Source organism: Crinia signifera, chromosome 9, assembly GCF_055691185.1.
Source record: "Crinia signifera chromosome 9, ASM5569118v1, whole genome shotgun sequence".
NCBI lineage: Eukaryota > Metazoa > Chordata > Amphibia > Anura > Myobatrachidae > Crinia > Crinia signifera.
Window position 1 is genome coordinate 130053192 of NC_139225.1, and position 14124 is coordinate 130067315.

General features: G+C 47.6%; 1 protein-coding gene across 2 annotated transcripts in view; it reads left to right on the top strand.

Moving 5' to 3' along the window:
- The first annotated feature begins 2612 nt into the window (after nt 1-2612).
- The window catches only part of LOC146036032 (cytochrome P450 2G1-like), a 74588-nt gene continuing 63076 nt past the window's right edge, over nt 2613-14124 (top strand). Inside the window, exons 1-2 of one of the 2 annotated variants that reach the window (XM_083159798.1) lie at nt 2613-2637; nt 2919-3184. In XM_083159798.1, the coding sequence (XP_083015924.1) occupies nt 3005-3184 (180 nt within the window). In that variant the 5' untranslated portion in view covers nt 2613-2637; nt 2919-3004. Of the gene's footprint in view, nt 2638-2918; nt 3185-13548; nt 14111-14124 lie in introns of those variants that run through there. The other variant, XM_083159799.1, reaches the window with a different exon arrangement.

Below are 14124 nucleotides of genomic sequence, written 5' to 3' on the forward strand. Positions count from 1 at the left end.
TCATGCCTCATAGCCCAGCCTCCTGCTCTCATGTACCCTAACTCCCACCCAGTAGGAGGAGACACTGACTCAGGGCCACCATCCTGTACTGCCACACTGGACCCTCACCCACTGGCAGAAGCTGCACAGTATCTCCCACCCTCCTCTTTAGTCCCCCTTATGTCCACACACCCCTATCACTACCCAGCCTCCTGTTTCCCTGTGTCGTGACCTCCGCCAGTGGGGAGCCGCTGACTCAAAAACACCCTACTATACTATTGCACACACACACACACACACCTAAACAACATGCACACACAGCCCCTCCCACACCCACAAATGTCACTGTACCCTCCACACTATCAATGTACATCTTACTCTGTAACCGCTTTTTAATTAAACAAAACAATACACACCCCCTTCCAAATCATATGCTCTCTATTTAACACATTTCACCTATAACTCAAGTTGCAATACAGGCCATCTTTCATACAATTCTAACCATCTTTCTCATATACAAATGTTCACAAATTAAGGGGACGCAGCCCCTTACGACGGTGTGAAGAGCGCCCGTAGGGCGCGATGAATCACCTAGTAGTGAAATAAACACACACACTGACACAACTTTAATACATACAGAGCCCATACATACAGATACTTACCTAAATCGACACGTAGGTAGGTATCCGTCCATTCACTGGTCCAGTAGTAATCCATATGGGTACCTGTGGAAGGAAACCATACTCACCAGGGTCTTCCGGCATAGACCACATCCTCTTGGGTCCATGTAGGCATCCCGGGGACTTGGCAAAACAAATACACGGCAGCTATTTGCATACGACTGCCTCCGAATACACCTTAAATAGGCATATTCAGCTTAGTAAATTTCCCCCACAGTACTCAAAGGTATGTCATACCTGCACTTCCTTCAAGCACTGTTTTTCTTTTTTTAAAGCACCGGACTCCCTCGCTCACCCACCCAACTTCTGTGTTCAGTCCCCCCCTCCCCGCATACCCACCTGGCACTGTGTCCAGAAACTTTGCCCAGCAGCTATGTCATTGCATGCAGTGTGTTAGCATCTGCGTGTCCATGTATCAGCATCTGTCAGGGTTAGTGTGTCAATGTCTGTGAGTTAGCATCTGTGTGCCAGCATGTCAGCATCTGTCTCTGTGTCAGAGACTTTATGAACATGTTTCAGTTGAGTTAGCGTCTGTGTGTCAGCATCTGCCCCTATGCCAGTATCTGTCAGTGCCCATGTGTTAGTAAATATCTGTGTCAGCATTAGTGTGTCAGTCTCTCTGTAGATCAGCCTCCATTTTTGTATCAGCATATGTTTAACAGTGTGTGTCATCATTAACATTTGTCTGTGTGTCAACATCTGCGTCTGCATATGTATGTCAGCTTCCATGTGTCAGTGTCTGTCTGCATGTTTGTATCAGTCTATGTCAGTGTCTGCTAGTGTTTCAGCCTCCTTGTATCTGTGCGACAACAACTGCCTGTGTGGTTGGTCCGAGTGTCGGTGTCAGCATCTGTAATTGTGCCAGTATGTGTGTGTCAGCGTCTGTCTTCATGTAATTGTGTGTGTGTGTCAGTGTAGGTGTGCCAGTGGCTGTTTGTATGTCTGTGTCAGCATTTGTCTGTTTTTTAGCATCCCCATCCCAGTAATCTTAACCTTTTTAAGCATGCTATAATGTGTGCTTAAATGTACACTAAGGGACCTATTCAGCCCTGCCGATTATTGAATGGCCGTGCATGCACGCACTTTATTATGCGCATGTGGGTGGCCATCCTGCGATGAAAGCCAGCAACAGCTTTTTATCAATGGCCATACACAAGATGATTGACAGCCTACTGGCATTTTGGGGCAGCACTCAGCCGTTTACCGAGAGTGTCAGGGTAAAAGCAGACGGATCCCGGCGTTTCATGGGTTTCCAGTCACTATTTCCCCTTGCGCATGAACAATTCGAACTGCACGCATGTGAAATCATTAGGTAACCACTCTGCAAATTCTCTAATTAGTGATCCATGCTGAATTAGGCCCATAGTCAGATAAATCATTTTTTCACAATTGTGGAGGATTCCTAACAAATGCTTAGCAATTATGGGGCATCTATTATCTAGAGCAAAGGTTCTCAAAGTCCTCAGAACCCCATACAGTGCATGTTTTGGAGGTCTCCTCGCAGAATCACAAGTGAAATAATTAGCACCATCTGTGGATCTTTTAAAATGTTGAGTGACCTGGCAAATGTGAACTGTGTGGGGGACCTGAGGACTGAGTTTTAGAACCCCTGATCCATACTTGACTACCCTCCCGGAATGGCCGGGAGGTTCCCAAAAATTGGGTCCCCCTCCCGTCCCCCCTCGGAGAAGGTAGGCAAGTCTCCCACTTTCCCACTTACCCCCATCACCAAATCCTGGATTTTGTGGGTTTGTGGCAAAGGAGCAGGGCTAAAATGATGCACATCATTTCGCACCACTTTAGCACCTCCCCCAATCCATGGACCTGCAAATTACCATGTTTGAGTGGCATGGGGGTGGGTTTTCTGCATTTGAGTGGCATGGGGGCAGGGTTTGTTGTCATCAGCCAAGTACCACCCCTCCTGGCAGCAGTATCTCTCCTCTCCGGGCTTCTCCCAGAGAGGAGAGATAAAAAGTCGGTAAGTATGCCCTGGTCTAGAGATCATTTCTGCTAACGATGACATGTTCTGGGTAATAGAATATCTTTGTATTTCTTACAAGAATATTATTCTGTTTGTACCACTGTAGCAGATTATGTCATTACAACAAATGCAGCAGTAAAGACTGAATATTCCCTAAGCCAAAACTCCATTGCAGTACTCTGTGACTCATTCCATCTACAATGTTTGTTATGCTCCACCTACAGTACACTAAAGTTGTTTTTAATCCATTTGCATGAACCATCCACTGTCATTCATAGGCAAAGCTGACTGACTGCGCTCAGTGTCTTGGCAGACCATCAGATCCACAGAGAACTCAAGCCAGTGGGAGCTACAGTAGCTGAGAATGTATTTTCCACTAGATTTCACACAGCTCCTGATATTATATGTGTTACTCCTCATCGGGTATTTATGTTTGAGGAGATTTTGGAGAAAGGGAAACCTCCCCCCTGGACCAACACCTCTTCCATTGTTGGGGAACCTCAGAGAGTTAGGAGTAGGAGGAATGGTGAACTCTGTGACTAAAGTAAGTCCTACTAAAGTTTTTTGTCAACTGTATGATGCAGATCAGATATCTTACAAAATGCTTAATAGTAACGTTTGTTGTAATTACAGAAGTGGGTATGATAGGAGTGTTGTAGGGGAACATCACCAATGCTGCTGGTGGAACAGATAATGTTGCATCTAAGTTATTTCGGTACTCTTTACCTAGCACGGCGCCCGCGATTTTGATCGCGGGCATCGCAGTTAAAGAATTGCGGCCATCGCGGGCATCGCATGCACTAAAAAAATGGGTGCGATGCGACCGACGCGATGCCCGCGATTTCCCATAGGGAACAATGTTACATGTCCCAATTGACGCGATTTTCCTGTTCAATGTCTCAATGGACCCGAATTTTCCATAGGAAACAATGTTAAATGGCCCACAGAGGCCAAATAGGCACCCTGAAGTGTGAAATGGCCCCCACAATTGTTAACGCCACCCCACGATCAACGTCAACCCGAAGTGTGGCGAGCGCAGCGAGCCCGCGAGGGGCGGCGGTACGCGTCCTACGACCTTTTCATACCCCCACTATCCACGTCGGCGTGGAGTTGAGAATAGAAAGTGTGGCGAGCGCAGCGAGCCACCGAGCCCGAAGCGTGGCGAGCGCAGCGGACAGCTGTGAAGCCCGGGAGGGGACACGGATACCTGTGAAGGAATCCGCGTCCGCTCGCCACGCTTCGGGCTCGGTGGCTCGCTGCGCTCGCCACACTGTCTATTCTCAACTCCACGCCGACGTGGATAGTGGGGGTATGAAAAGGTCGTAGGACGCGTACCGCCGCCCCTCACGGGCTTGCTGTGTTTCCCCTGCTTGCAATACCTATGCACAGCCCTGTGAGGTCAGTATTGCATGGATAAATAATAGACTGTGCAGGCAAGGCAATTTTGACTGTGTCGCAGTGGCGTAACTATAAACTTTGCTCCACCCCAGGCAAATAAGATTCTGCCCCCCCCCCCCCCAAACACCTCTCCTGTAATGTCCCTTATGGTGTGTACACACGGGAGCAATATTAGGTAAAATCGCTGGGAATATGGTTGCTGAGCGACCATATTGCCAGTGATTTGGAGTGCAGCTGGCGATAAATCGCCAGCTGCGCGCTCCCGTGTGCACTCCCTGCTGCGATCGCCGGGAGGTCAGCGCCGGGGAGATCAGCATTGATCTCCCCAGCCCAGTGCCGCTGCTCCCTCCCTCCTCCCTTCACGGAGGTCAGCGCCGGGGAGATCAGCATTGATCTCCCCAGCCCCGTGCCGCTGCTCCCTCCCTCCTCCCTTCACGGAGTTCAGCGCCGGGGAGATCAGCATTGATCTCCCCAGCCCCGTGCCGCTGCTCCCTCCCTCCTCCTTTCACGGAGGTCAGCGCCGGGGAGATCAGCATTGATCTCCCCAGCCCCGTGCCGCTGCTCCCTCCCTCCTCCCTTCAAAGTGACAGCAGCAGCGTCTGCTGCTGCTGCACTCCCCCTCCGCTCCGTAGCAGTGTCTCCTTTTCATCGCTGATGAAAAGGAGACACTGAGCAATATGATTGCTGGCAATATATTGCTAGCAATATATCGCTAGCAATCATATTGCACCGTGTGTACACAGCATAACACATTACACCACACACCAAAATGCCCCTTACCTATGGTTGGATGATTCCCATCATATAGCACCCATGATAACAGTGAGATAACCACACATAGTGGTCACTGTATATAGGGCTAACGGGTGGGTGATTACGCTCATCACATTGCAACCATGATGACAGTGAGGCAGCCACCTGCATATATAGGAGACACTATACAAAGGGGCAGCTGCTGTCTCTTTAATGAGCTGTAGTATTATTACCTGAGGTTGCCCTGGGAATATTGTGGAGTCTGGTGGACAGAGCCGGCCCTAGGCATAGGCAAACTAGGCAATTGCCTAGGGCATTTGGAATACCTAGGGGCACCAGCAGCTTCTGCTGAATAAAATGATATGCAGCATGCCTATATTATGTGTGTGAGTGAGGCTGTATCTGCATATGAAATAGTGTATTCATGGAAATCACTGTAAAATAGCATTCCGTATGCAGGTACAGCCACAGTCGCACACAGAATATAGGCATGCTGCATATCATTTTAATCATTGGAAGCTCCTTGTGTGTGCTGGTCATAACAATGCAAATAAGATGAATTTTCAGCAAAAAAGCAAATAAGATGAATTTTCAGCAAAAAAGCCACCCAACGTTAGCAGAACTGGCCAGGAGCTGTATGGCCTATTGAGGCAAGATGTATGAGGAAACATCTGTATCCAAGCAGAGGCAGAGGTCACAGTGTTAGCGGCTGTGCGAGTGCTGTCTGCGGGTGGGTTGGTTGTGCAATAGTGTTCGGCATATGTGTAAGGGGCATTATGTGTGTCATGAATAAATGCATTAATAGTGTGTGACAAATGTATAACATGCATTATGTGTGTTATGTATAAATGCATTAATAATGTGCGACATATGTGTAACATGCATTATGTGTGTCATGTGTATAAGGGCATTAATAATGTGCAACATATGTTTAAGGGGCATTATGTGTGTCATTATGTGTATGAAGGGCATTAATAAAGGTTGGCATAATGTGTAAGGGGCATTATGGTTATAAGGACATTAATAATGTGTCATGTGTAAGGGGCATCACTGTGTGGTATTATCAGGGGTGCCGAGAGAAAGGGGTAGGTGGCACAAATTACCCAGGCCAAAGTCTGATGTGGGCCCCGAGCCCCCTCCCCTTAAGTGACAGCAGCAGCTGCAGCTCTTCTCCTCTGCCCAGAATACACTGCTTTGTGCTGGGTTGCAGTGTGGCCATGGAGGTGATTAAAATACAATATTTTCTCAGGATTTTTTTCTAAGGGTATAATGTGAATAATGTGAGTAGTAATGTACATAAGGTAAAGTGGTACTACTGTGTGATGTAACGTAAATAAGGGACACCATCGCATGATATAATGTGAATACAGTTGCACTACTGTGTGGCATAATTTAAATTGGGGGTACTATTGTGTGGCCATGCCCCTTCCCAGCAAGAACACACCCCTGTTTGGGCTGCGCACCGAATGTGTGCGCTGTTTCTATTTAAAATATTGCGGGAAGGAGCACCAAAATGATGACTGCTATGATGTGGGTTGGTGCTGGGAAAGGGGAGCAGGGTCAGAGGCGGAAGTAGTGGCGGTGCTAGGGGGCACCAGACAAAATCTTGCCTAGGGCGTCATTTAGGCTAGGGCCGGCTCTGCTGGTGGAGGGGAGTACGTCTTGCTCGGGGACGGGCAGAGCAGGTGAGGAGACTACGAGGACACGGGAGGCCGTTCATTGGCAGGCAGCAGGACATGGGCGGATCTCGACTTTTCTTTTAGGGGGACAATAGTCCCCTTCGCCTCCCCCTGTATCCGTCTGTGAACCGCACGCTTTGACATCGGGGGCAAGGCGAGCAGGAGAGTGAAGAACGCCACCGTAATTACGCACCGCAGCATGTCAGAATGATTAATCTGTGTCAGTGCGCCGGGCGGAACAGGAACCCACGCAGACCATGCTGCTGCTCGCTCCCCCAAGTGGCAGCGGGGGCTGCCTTACACTAGTTAAGCCACTGCTGTCTAACGTGCAATGTATTTGCCCATTGGCCAAATAGCACATACTGTAGTCAAAATCGCAAGTGAAGGTGGTCAAGATTGTATGGTTCTGGGCTTTGGGGAGTTCAAGGGAAGTCACCCATAGCCAAATATCCACCATGTGTACACATTTTTAAGCTTGGTACACTCCATTATTAGTATTATTATTATTAGTATTATTATCAACGTTTATTTATATGGCGCCACAAGGGTACCGCAGCGCCTGACAATACATAGATGTGCAAATTAGGACAAGTACATGGTAAATAAAAAAGACACTGATGCAATTATAACAGTGGCAGAGATAAATTCTAAGAAAAGAACAGGACAGAGGGCCCTGCTCGTTAGAGCTTACATTCTAAATACTAAGATTGGAGTTCTATTTCAGAATGGATGTTGCTATGGGCAACCAATCAGACACAATATATTATCTTTTAGAAGGTGCTAATTAAGAAGTAGATTCTGATTGGTTACCCATGGCAACACCCCATGTGAAATAGAACTCCTGTCTTAGTAAATGTCCCCCCTAAAGATTTAGCTGTCCAATCTGTCTGATGGAAACAAAAATCTGTATAGGAGGAAATAACAATCATCTGCTCCCAAATACTGGAAAACAGGCAATGATCAATCAGATATACAGGTGACATTTAATGGGATATTTCGACTTTTGTGATTTTTAGTAAAAAAAACAGCCGAATTTGCCCGTTTTTCTGAAATCACCAATCTAATGAAGTCCAATTTGTGGTTAAAATCACACTTTTTGCCACGTAAATCAGACATTCTGACCTGTCAATTTTGTGTCATGCTTTAATTCAATCCAGATGTTTCCCATTAAAAAGCATACAACTCGCAAATTTAATAGGATGCGATTTATGGAAAACGTGAACATCAACGTCAACATGGCGAGTTTGACAGAACCATGCACAGACCAGTGCAATCTGTGCATGGTTCTGTCCAAAAAAATGTGTAAAGGAAAAAATTAGAAATGAAAATGGCCTCCTGAGCATAACCAGCCCCGGGCTCAAAGAACCGGTCCTGGTTTTAGAAATTCAGTGGTCAAAAATCATAGGGGATCCCCAGGATTTCTAAAACCAGCACCAGGCTCAAGGGCCGGTCCTGGTTCCCAAATTATGGGGGACACAATGAGTAGGGGTCTTCCGTATTTTGGCAGCCAGCACCGGGCCCAAACAGCCATCAAGGTAATGCCATATACACTGGTTTTGCAGTGTAAATGATTAAATCTTTAAAAAAATCTCTCTCTTTCTGAATCTCTCAGCCTATTAAATATCCCCCCATAATCTTTTTGTACACAACATTTTTTATTTGAATTTATATAACAAATCTGAGTGACACTGACATTTTAAGCTGATATTTTACACATCTCTCATAGAGATATTGACACTTAAAGGGTATAAATGCATTACATTTATACTAACAAAAGTTTTTGTCTGTTTTCCAGTGTTTTGGAGCAAATGATTGGTTGTTATTTGCTGCAACATGTTACCAAGTTTTTCCTCTCACCAGATACAGTAGATCAGAGAGCTAATCTTTAGGTGTGGACCCACCTTTAGTGAGCCTTGAGGACTGTGTTTGGGAATTCCAAATGTGTGTTTACCAGGACCAGTCTCAGTTTGTATAGGTAATCACCTGAAACTAAAGCAGATTTAGGCTCCTGGAGCTTATTCAGTGACCAAATACAGTACGTTGTGTTTGTGCTTATTCGAGAAAGCCAGTATACTTTTATTAGTAATATGAATTGGGGACACATACTGTAGGCGAACAAAAATACTTGATTGCACCATAATAAATTGAGTGTATACTAGTGCTTCCCAAACATAGTCCTCAAGCTACCCTAACAGTACTGGGGCCAGATTCTCTAAGCTTCAAAAGTGATAAAAAAGGAGAGTGATAAACAGCCAGCTAATTATCTCCTACCTGCCATGCCACAGACTGTGTTTGAAAAATGTCAGACAGGAACTGATTGGTTGGTTGTTTATCACTCTCAATTTTATCACTTTTGAAGCTTAGTGCATCTGACCCCTGGTCTTAACGATATCCAAACTAGAGCATACTGTAGGTGGATAAATCAAATTGACTGTTGTACTAATTACAGGGTTGCCGACCCTCCCGGAATTCCCGGGAGTCTCCCGAAAATCGGGACTTCCTCCCGGCCCCCCGGAAGGGTGGGCAACCCTCCCGGAATCTAGTGGACCCCCCTGAATCCCCCGAATCGCGGCATGTAAATGCCGCAATCCGCGGGTCTCAGAGGAGGGGGCGGAGCTAAAATGGCACAATCGCGTCATTTTAGCCCCGCCCCCTCCATGGACAGCAGTCATTTCTTCTATTTCCCGTAGTGGGGGCGGGGCTTAATGACGTCACCGCCAAGCCCCCGCCCCCCGATCGGGTAAGGAAAGTCTCCTCTCCGGGCTTCTCCCGGAGAGGAGCATTAAAAAGTCGGCAACCCTGACTAATTATCACCTGTGCACCATGGATATCCTTGAAATCTGTAGCCTTGAGGATTGAGCATAGAATCTTTTAATGTATGCTCTTAAATATAGTTGGGATGATAAAGCTGATTGTAGACACAAAACATTGTCTAATGTGTACCCAGCAAATAGGTAGTTACGCCACTGGGTGGAGGGTGCTATCAGCAGCAGCTTTGATGTCCCACGGGTGGCAGGGGGTGCTCTATCTTCCATTCAACATGTAGGACCTGGAGCAGTAACTTCTGCTAATTACTCCTTTACTGCACAGGTGGTGGGAGGGAGAACACTAACGTGTGGAAGGGGGCACTGAGCTGAATGAAGGGCCCCTTGTAAATGACTTCCAGGGAGGTAGGGGGTTTTTATATGCAGGGGAGGGTTGGATAATGGAGTGGGCTTAATATTCATCTTTTTTCCGGTGGAAGGGCAGCTTGTTTGACTGCAGATATCGCCATTATCTGGAAATAGATTTCTTAGCCTTCAATAATATAAAAACCTAGAGTCCCAACTTTCAGGAGGTGCTGGGGACTTGGGGATCAGAGATCAGGAGCCAGAGCAATCCATTGATAAAAATATAAAACTGTACACCAGACGTTTGGAGCTGGAGCAGGGACCGGCTGCTGGAAGGCTGATATCTCTGGTTCTGGGCATGACAGAGACAAGCCGCTAGTGTTCACAGAAAGGGGAGAGTCCCAGCTTTTGGAATATACTCTCAGAAAACCGTGCGTTAGAGAAAACCTGAGAAATATGACTGGGAATTGCAGTTCCCCAGGGCCGATTTTCAAAATTCTGGTATCCCTGGAAAAAGGGGATCCTCAGCTATCAGCTATCGTTTTTTTTGCTGCAATCACAGGAAAATAACCCAAATTGCAAGTAAATCGCCCAGTATATGGGGGCCTTAACATATACTGTACAAGTATCACATAAAACATATTTGCATTACATAAATAAACTTGGGAGTACATATAATAGCCTGCACAATGCAGGTATCTGTGAATTCCCATTGTGTCTGCCAAATAACCTGAGGCAATCATTTAAAAAGCATTACTAACTGGTTTTGCAAATCCGCTGCTGCTGCAGAGATAATTAGGTCTGTCCCAGCAGCTCCTGTCTGGTCCCGCTTAGCCTGCACTGCAGCAAGCAACAGCGCACCCGCCCCTGCTGCTAGACTGTGAGATGGAACCCACCAATTAACACTGATTCATGCTGCAGATGGCTATATCTTGTGAGCCTGATTCTGGGTATACACAAGAACGATTTGGCCACAATTCCCCCAATTCCGACATGTAAATTGATCATGTTTTGGCATGTTTTAGATCTGTTCCGATATGATGCGTGTCCCCATTGGTCTTTTGGTAACTTTTGCAGATCCTACCTGCTGCAGTCAGGATTTGAAAACGATTGCTTCCACTGGGTACAGATTGTGATCAGATTGTATGCAGATTGTGAGCAGATTGTGCTCCAACAGATCGTGCAACCATCGTAGGATCTACTCACGATCTTCTCACGATCTGCTCATGATCATTCTGGTGTGTACCCTACATGACTCTTCTCCACCGCCCATTTTTTAAGAAGGGGGGGGGGACGGGACAAATTTCAACTTACTTTCGGAAGACTCGGATGAATTTAGGCCTCTGCCGGGGGCTATTCAATTAGTCCTGATATAATCTTTGGTATATTTTCAATAATTGCTTAGGTTAAAATTATCCTCCTAATGATTGTAACAATCAATTACAGATGGAGCGGGTCCCATCTTTGGCCGGCGCTCGCCAGATCCCCTGCACTGGCAAGCGCCGGCCCCTGTCGGCGGGGGGACGGGAACCTAACCATCTCCGCTTCAGGGAGACGGACAGGGTTAGGGGGGGGGGGTGGCAAGGTGGCGGGGACCAGGGGTGACCGTCGGCGAGGCGGCGGGGACCCGGGGGGAGCCCCGTTGTAAGGGGACACGCGCGCATCCCCTCCGGCGGCTGGCAGGGGATGGAGGCTGGCGAATCTTCCGCCATCCCCTGCAAAGCTGGGACCCGCTCCATCTGTATAATTAGGAGAAGATGTTGCGCAGAGGTTAAATAATGACATTTATATACTCTTCAGCCCCCTCCCAGCTATAACTAGTTGAATGATCAAGGTTTGAGCACTGGATTTGTCTGTCCTGAAGACAATGAATGAGGGATGGGGGCATGGATTGTTGATTATTGTAATGTTCTCCATTCCAGTGATGTACAGATGTAGTCATACTCAGCTTCACACTGATGCATAGTAATTGAGGCATGGCTGGCGCAACCAGAGCCGGCCCTAGTGTAAATGACGCCCTAGGCAAGATTTTGGCTGGTGCCCCCTAGCACCACCACTAGTGGAGCCAGTGTGGCCTCTGACCCTGCTCCCCTTTCCCAGCACCATCAACCCTCATCATAGCAGTCATCATTTTGGTGCTCCTACCCGCAATATTTTAAATGGAAACAGTGCACACATTCAGTGCACAGCCCAAACAGGGGTGTGTTTTGCTGGGAAGGGGCATGGCCACACAATAGTACCCCCAATTCAAATGATGCCACACAGTAGTGCAACTTTATTCACATTATATCATGCAATGGTGTCCCTTATTCACGTTACATCACACAGTAGTACCACTTTACCTTATATACATTACTCCTGAAATTATTCACATTATACCCTTGGAAAAAAATCCTGAGAAAATATTGTATTTTAAGCATCTCCATGGCCACAGCACAAAGCAGTGTGTGCTGGGCAGAGGAGAAAAGCTGCAGCTGCTGCTGTCACTTAAGGGAAGGGGGCCCGGGCCCATCAGACTTTGGCCTGGGTAATTTGTACCCCCTACCCCTTTCTCTCGGCACCCCTGATAATACCACACAGTAATGCCCCTTACACATGACACACATTATTAATGTCCTTATAATTATAATGCCCCTTACACATTATGCCAACCTTTATTAATGCCCTTCATACACATAATGACACACATAATGCCCCTTACACATATGTTGCACATTATTAATACCCTTATACACATGACACACATAATGCCCCTTACACATATGTTGCACATTATTAATACCCTTATACACATGACACACAAAATGCCTGTTACACATGTCGCACATTATTAATGCATTTATACATGACACACATATTGCCCCTTGCACATATGCCGAACACTATTGCACAACCAACCCACCGCAGACAGCACTCGCACAGCCGCTAACACTGCCTCTGCTTGGATACAGATGTTTTCTCATACATCTTGCCTCAATAGGCCATGCAGCTCCTGGCCAGTTCTGCTAACGTTGGGTGCCTTTTTTTGCTGAAAATTCATCTTATTTGCATTGTTATATGACCAGGACACATAAGGAGCTTCTGATAATATGCGGCATGCCTATATTCTGTGTGCGACTGTGGCTGTACCTGCATACAGAATGCTATGTTACAGTGATTTCCATGAATACACTATTTCATATGCAGATACAGCCTCACTCACACACAGAATATAGGCATGCTGCATATAATTTTAATCAGCTGAAGCTGCTGGTGCCCCATGGCTTTCCAAACGCCTTAGGCATTTGCCTAGTTTGCCTATGCATAGGGCCGACTCTGGGCGCAACTATTGTATCCATGACTGTAAGGTGTGCATGCATACACGTATCATTAAACTATGGGCGTGTCTGAAGACCGTTGTGCCACGCTGCATGTCGCAACGCATATGCTAATGCATATGTATTGCGGCAACAGTGAGCATAGCTACATCTGTATGTGACCATATTGCTCCTATCCATACCCCTGGTTTCATAATTGTCATTAGTATAAGCATACACTAGGGCCAGGGGCGGGCTGGGCTGGGGGGCAGGATGCCATGTGCCCCCCGGGCCGCTATATCAATTGGTGCGGTGGGCCGGTTTAAATATTGAAAAGGGCCCTGGTGGTCCAGTGTATTTAGAGCCGCGCCCGCCCGCAGCCCGGCATTCACTACACTGGCAGTCACTCTTTGCTGCGGGCGGCTCACGCTGGGAGGAGGAGGAGGGATGCGCTCTCCCCACGGCACCTCCTGCTTCAGCGTGTGACGTGACAGCCGCGGCCGCGCTGCGATCCCCTTCAGTTACAGTTACCCTGGCATGATATTGACTAGTACTAGTGGTCTCACGGTAGAGACTAGATCCCCTTCAGTTACAGTTACTGGCTACCGTTAGACCACTAGTACTAGTCAATATCATGCCACCAGCAGCGCGGCCGCGGCTGTTACGTCACACGCTGAAGCAGGAGGTGCCGTGGGGAGAGTCACACGTTGAAGCTGGAGGTGCCGTGGGGAGAGCTCCCAGCGTGCGCCGCCCACAGAAAAGAGTGCCAGTGTAGTTAAGTAACTATTCAATGAATGCCGGGCTGGGCCTGGGTGCTGCCAGCCATGGCACATGGAGGGGTACTGTGCCTGCTGCTTGCCGCCTGTGAGACCACGGTAGTAGTGCTACAGTATATCATAAGCCAGTTACTGTAACTGAAGGGGATCTAGTCTCTACCCTGGCAGCACCCAGGCCCCAGTGACTGGTCCAGGCTGTGGCTTGCCTCCCCAGGACTTCAGGATGCAGAGCAGCCAATGGCTGTCCTGCACCCCCCACTATGTGCCCTGTCCAGCGGTGCCCAGGTCTCCAGACTCCAGTCAAGTCATTATGTGCCCTCAATTGCACTCAGGCGGCCCCAGGCGCAGGCAGCTCAGCAAGTACGATGCCACCCTTGACACATAGAGCATGCAACCCCAGGTGTCCTAGCATGCAAACCCTGGCATCAAATAAGAAGCCCGTAGCAACGAGCATGTAGGTAAGTGGCACTTA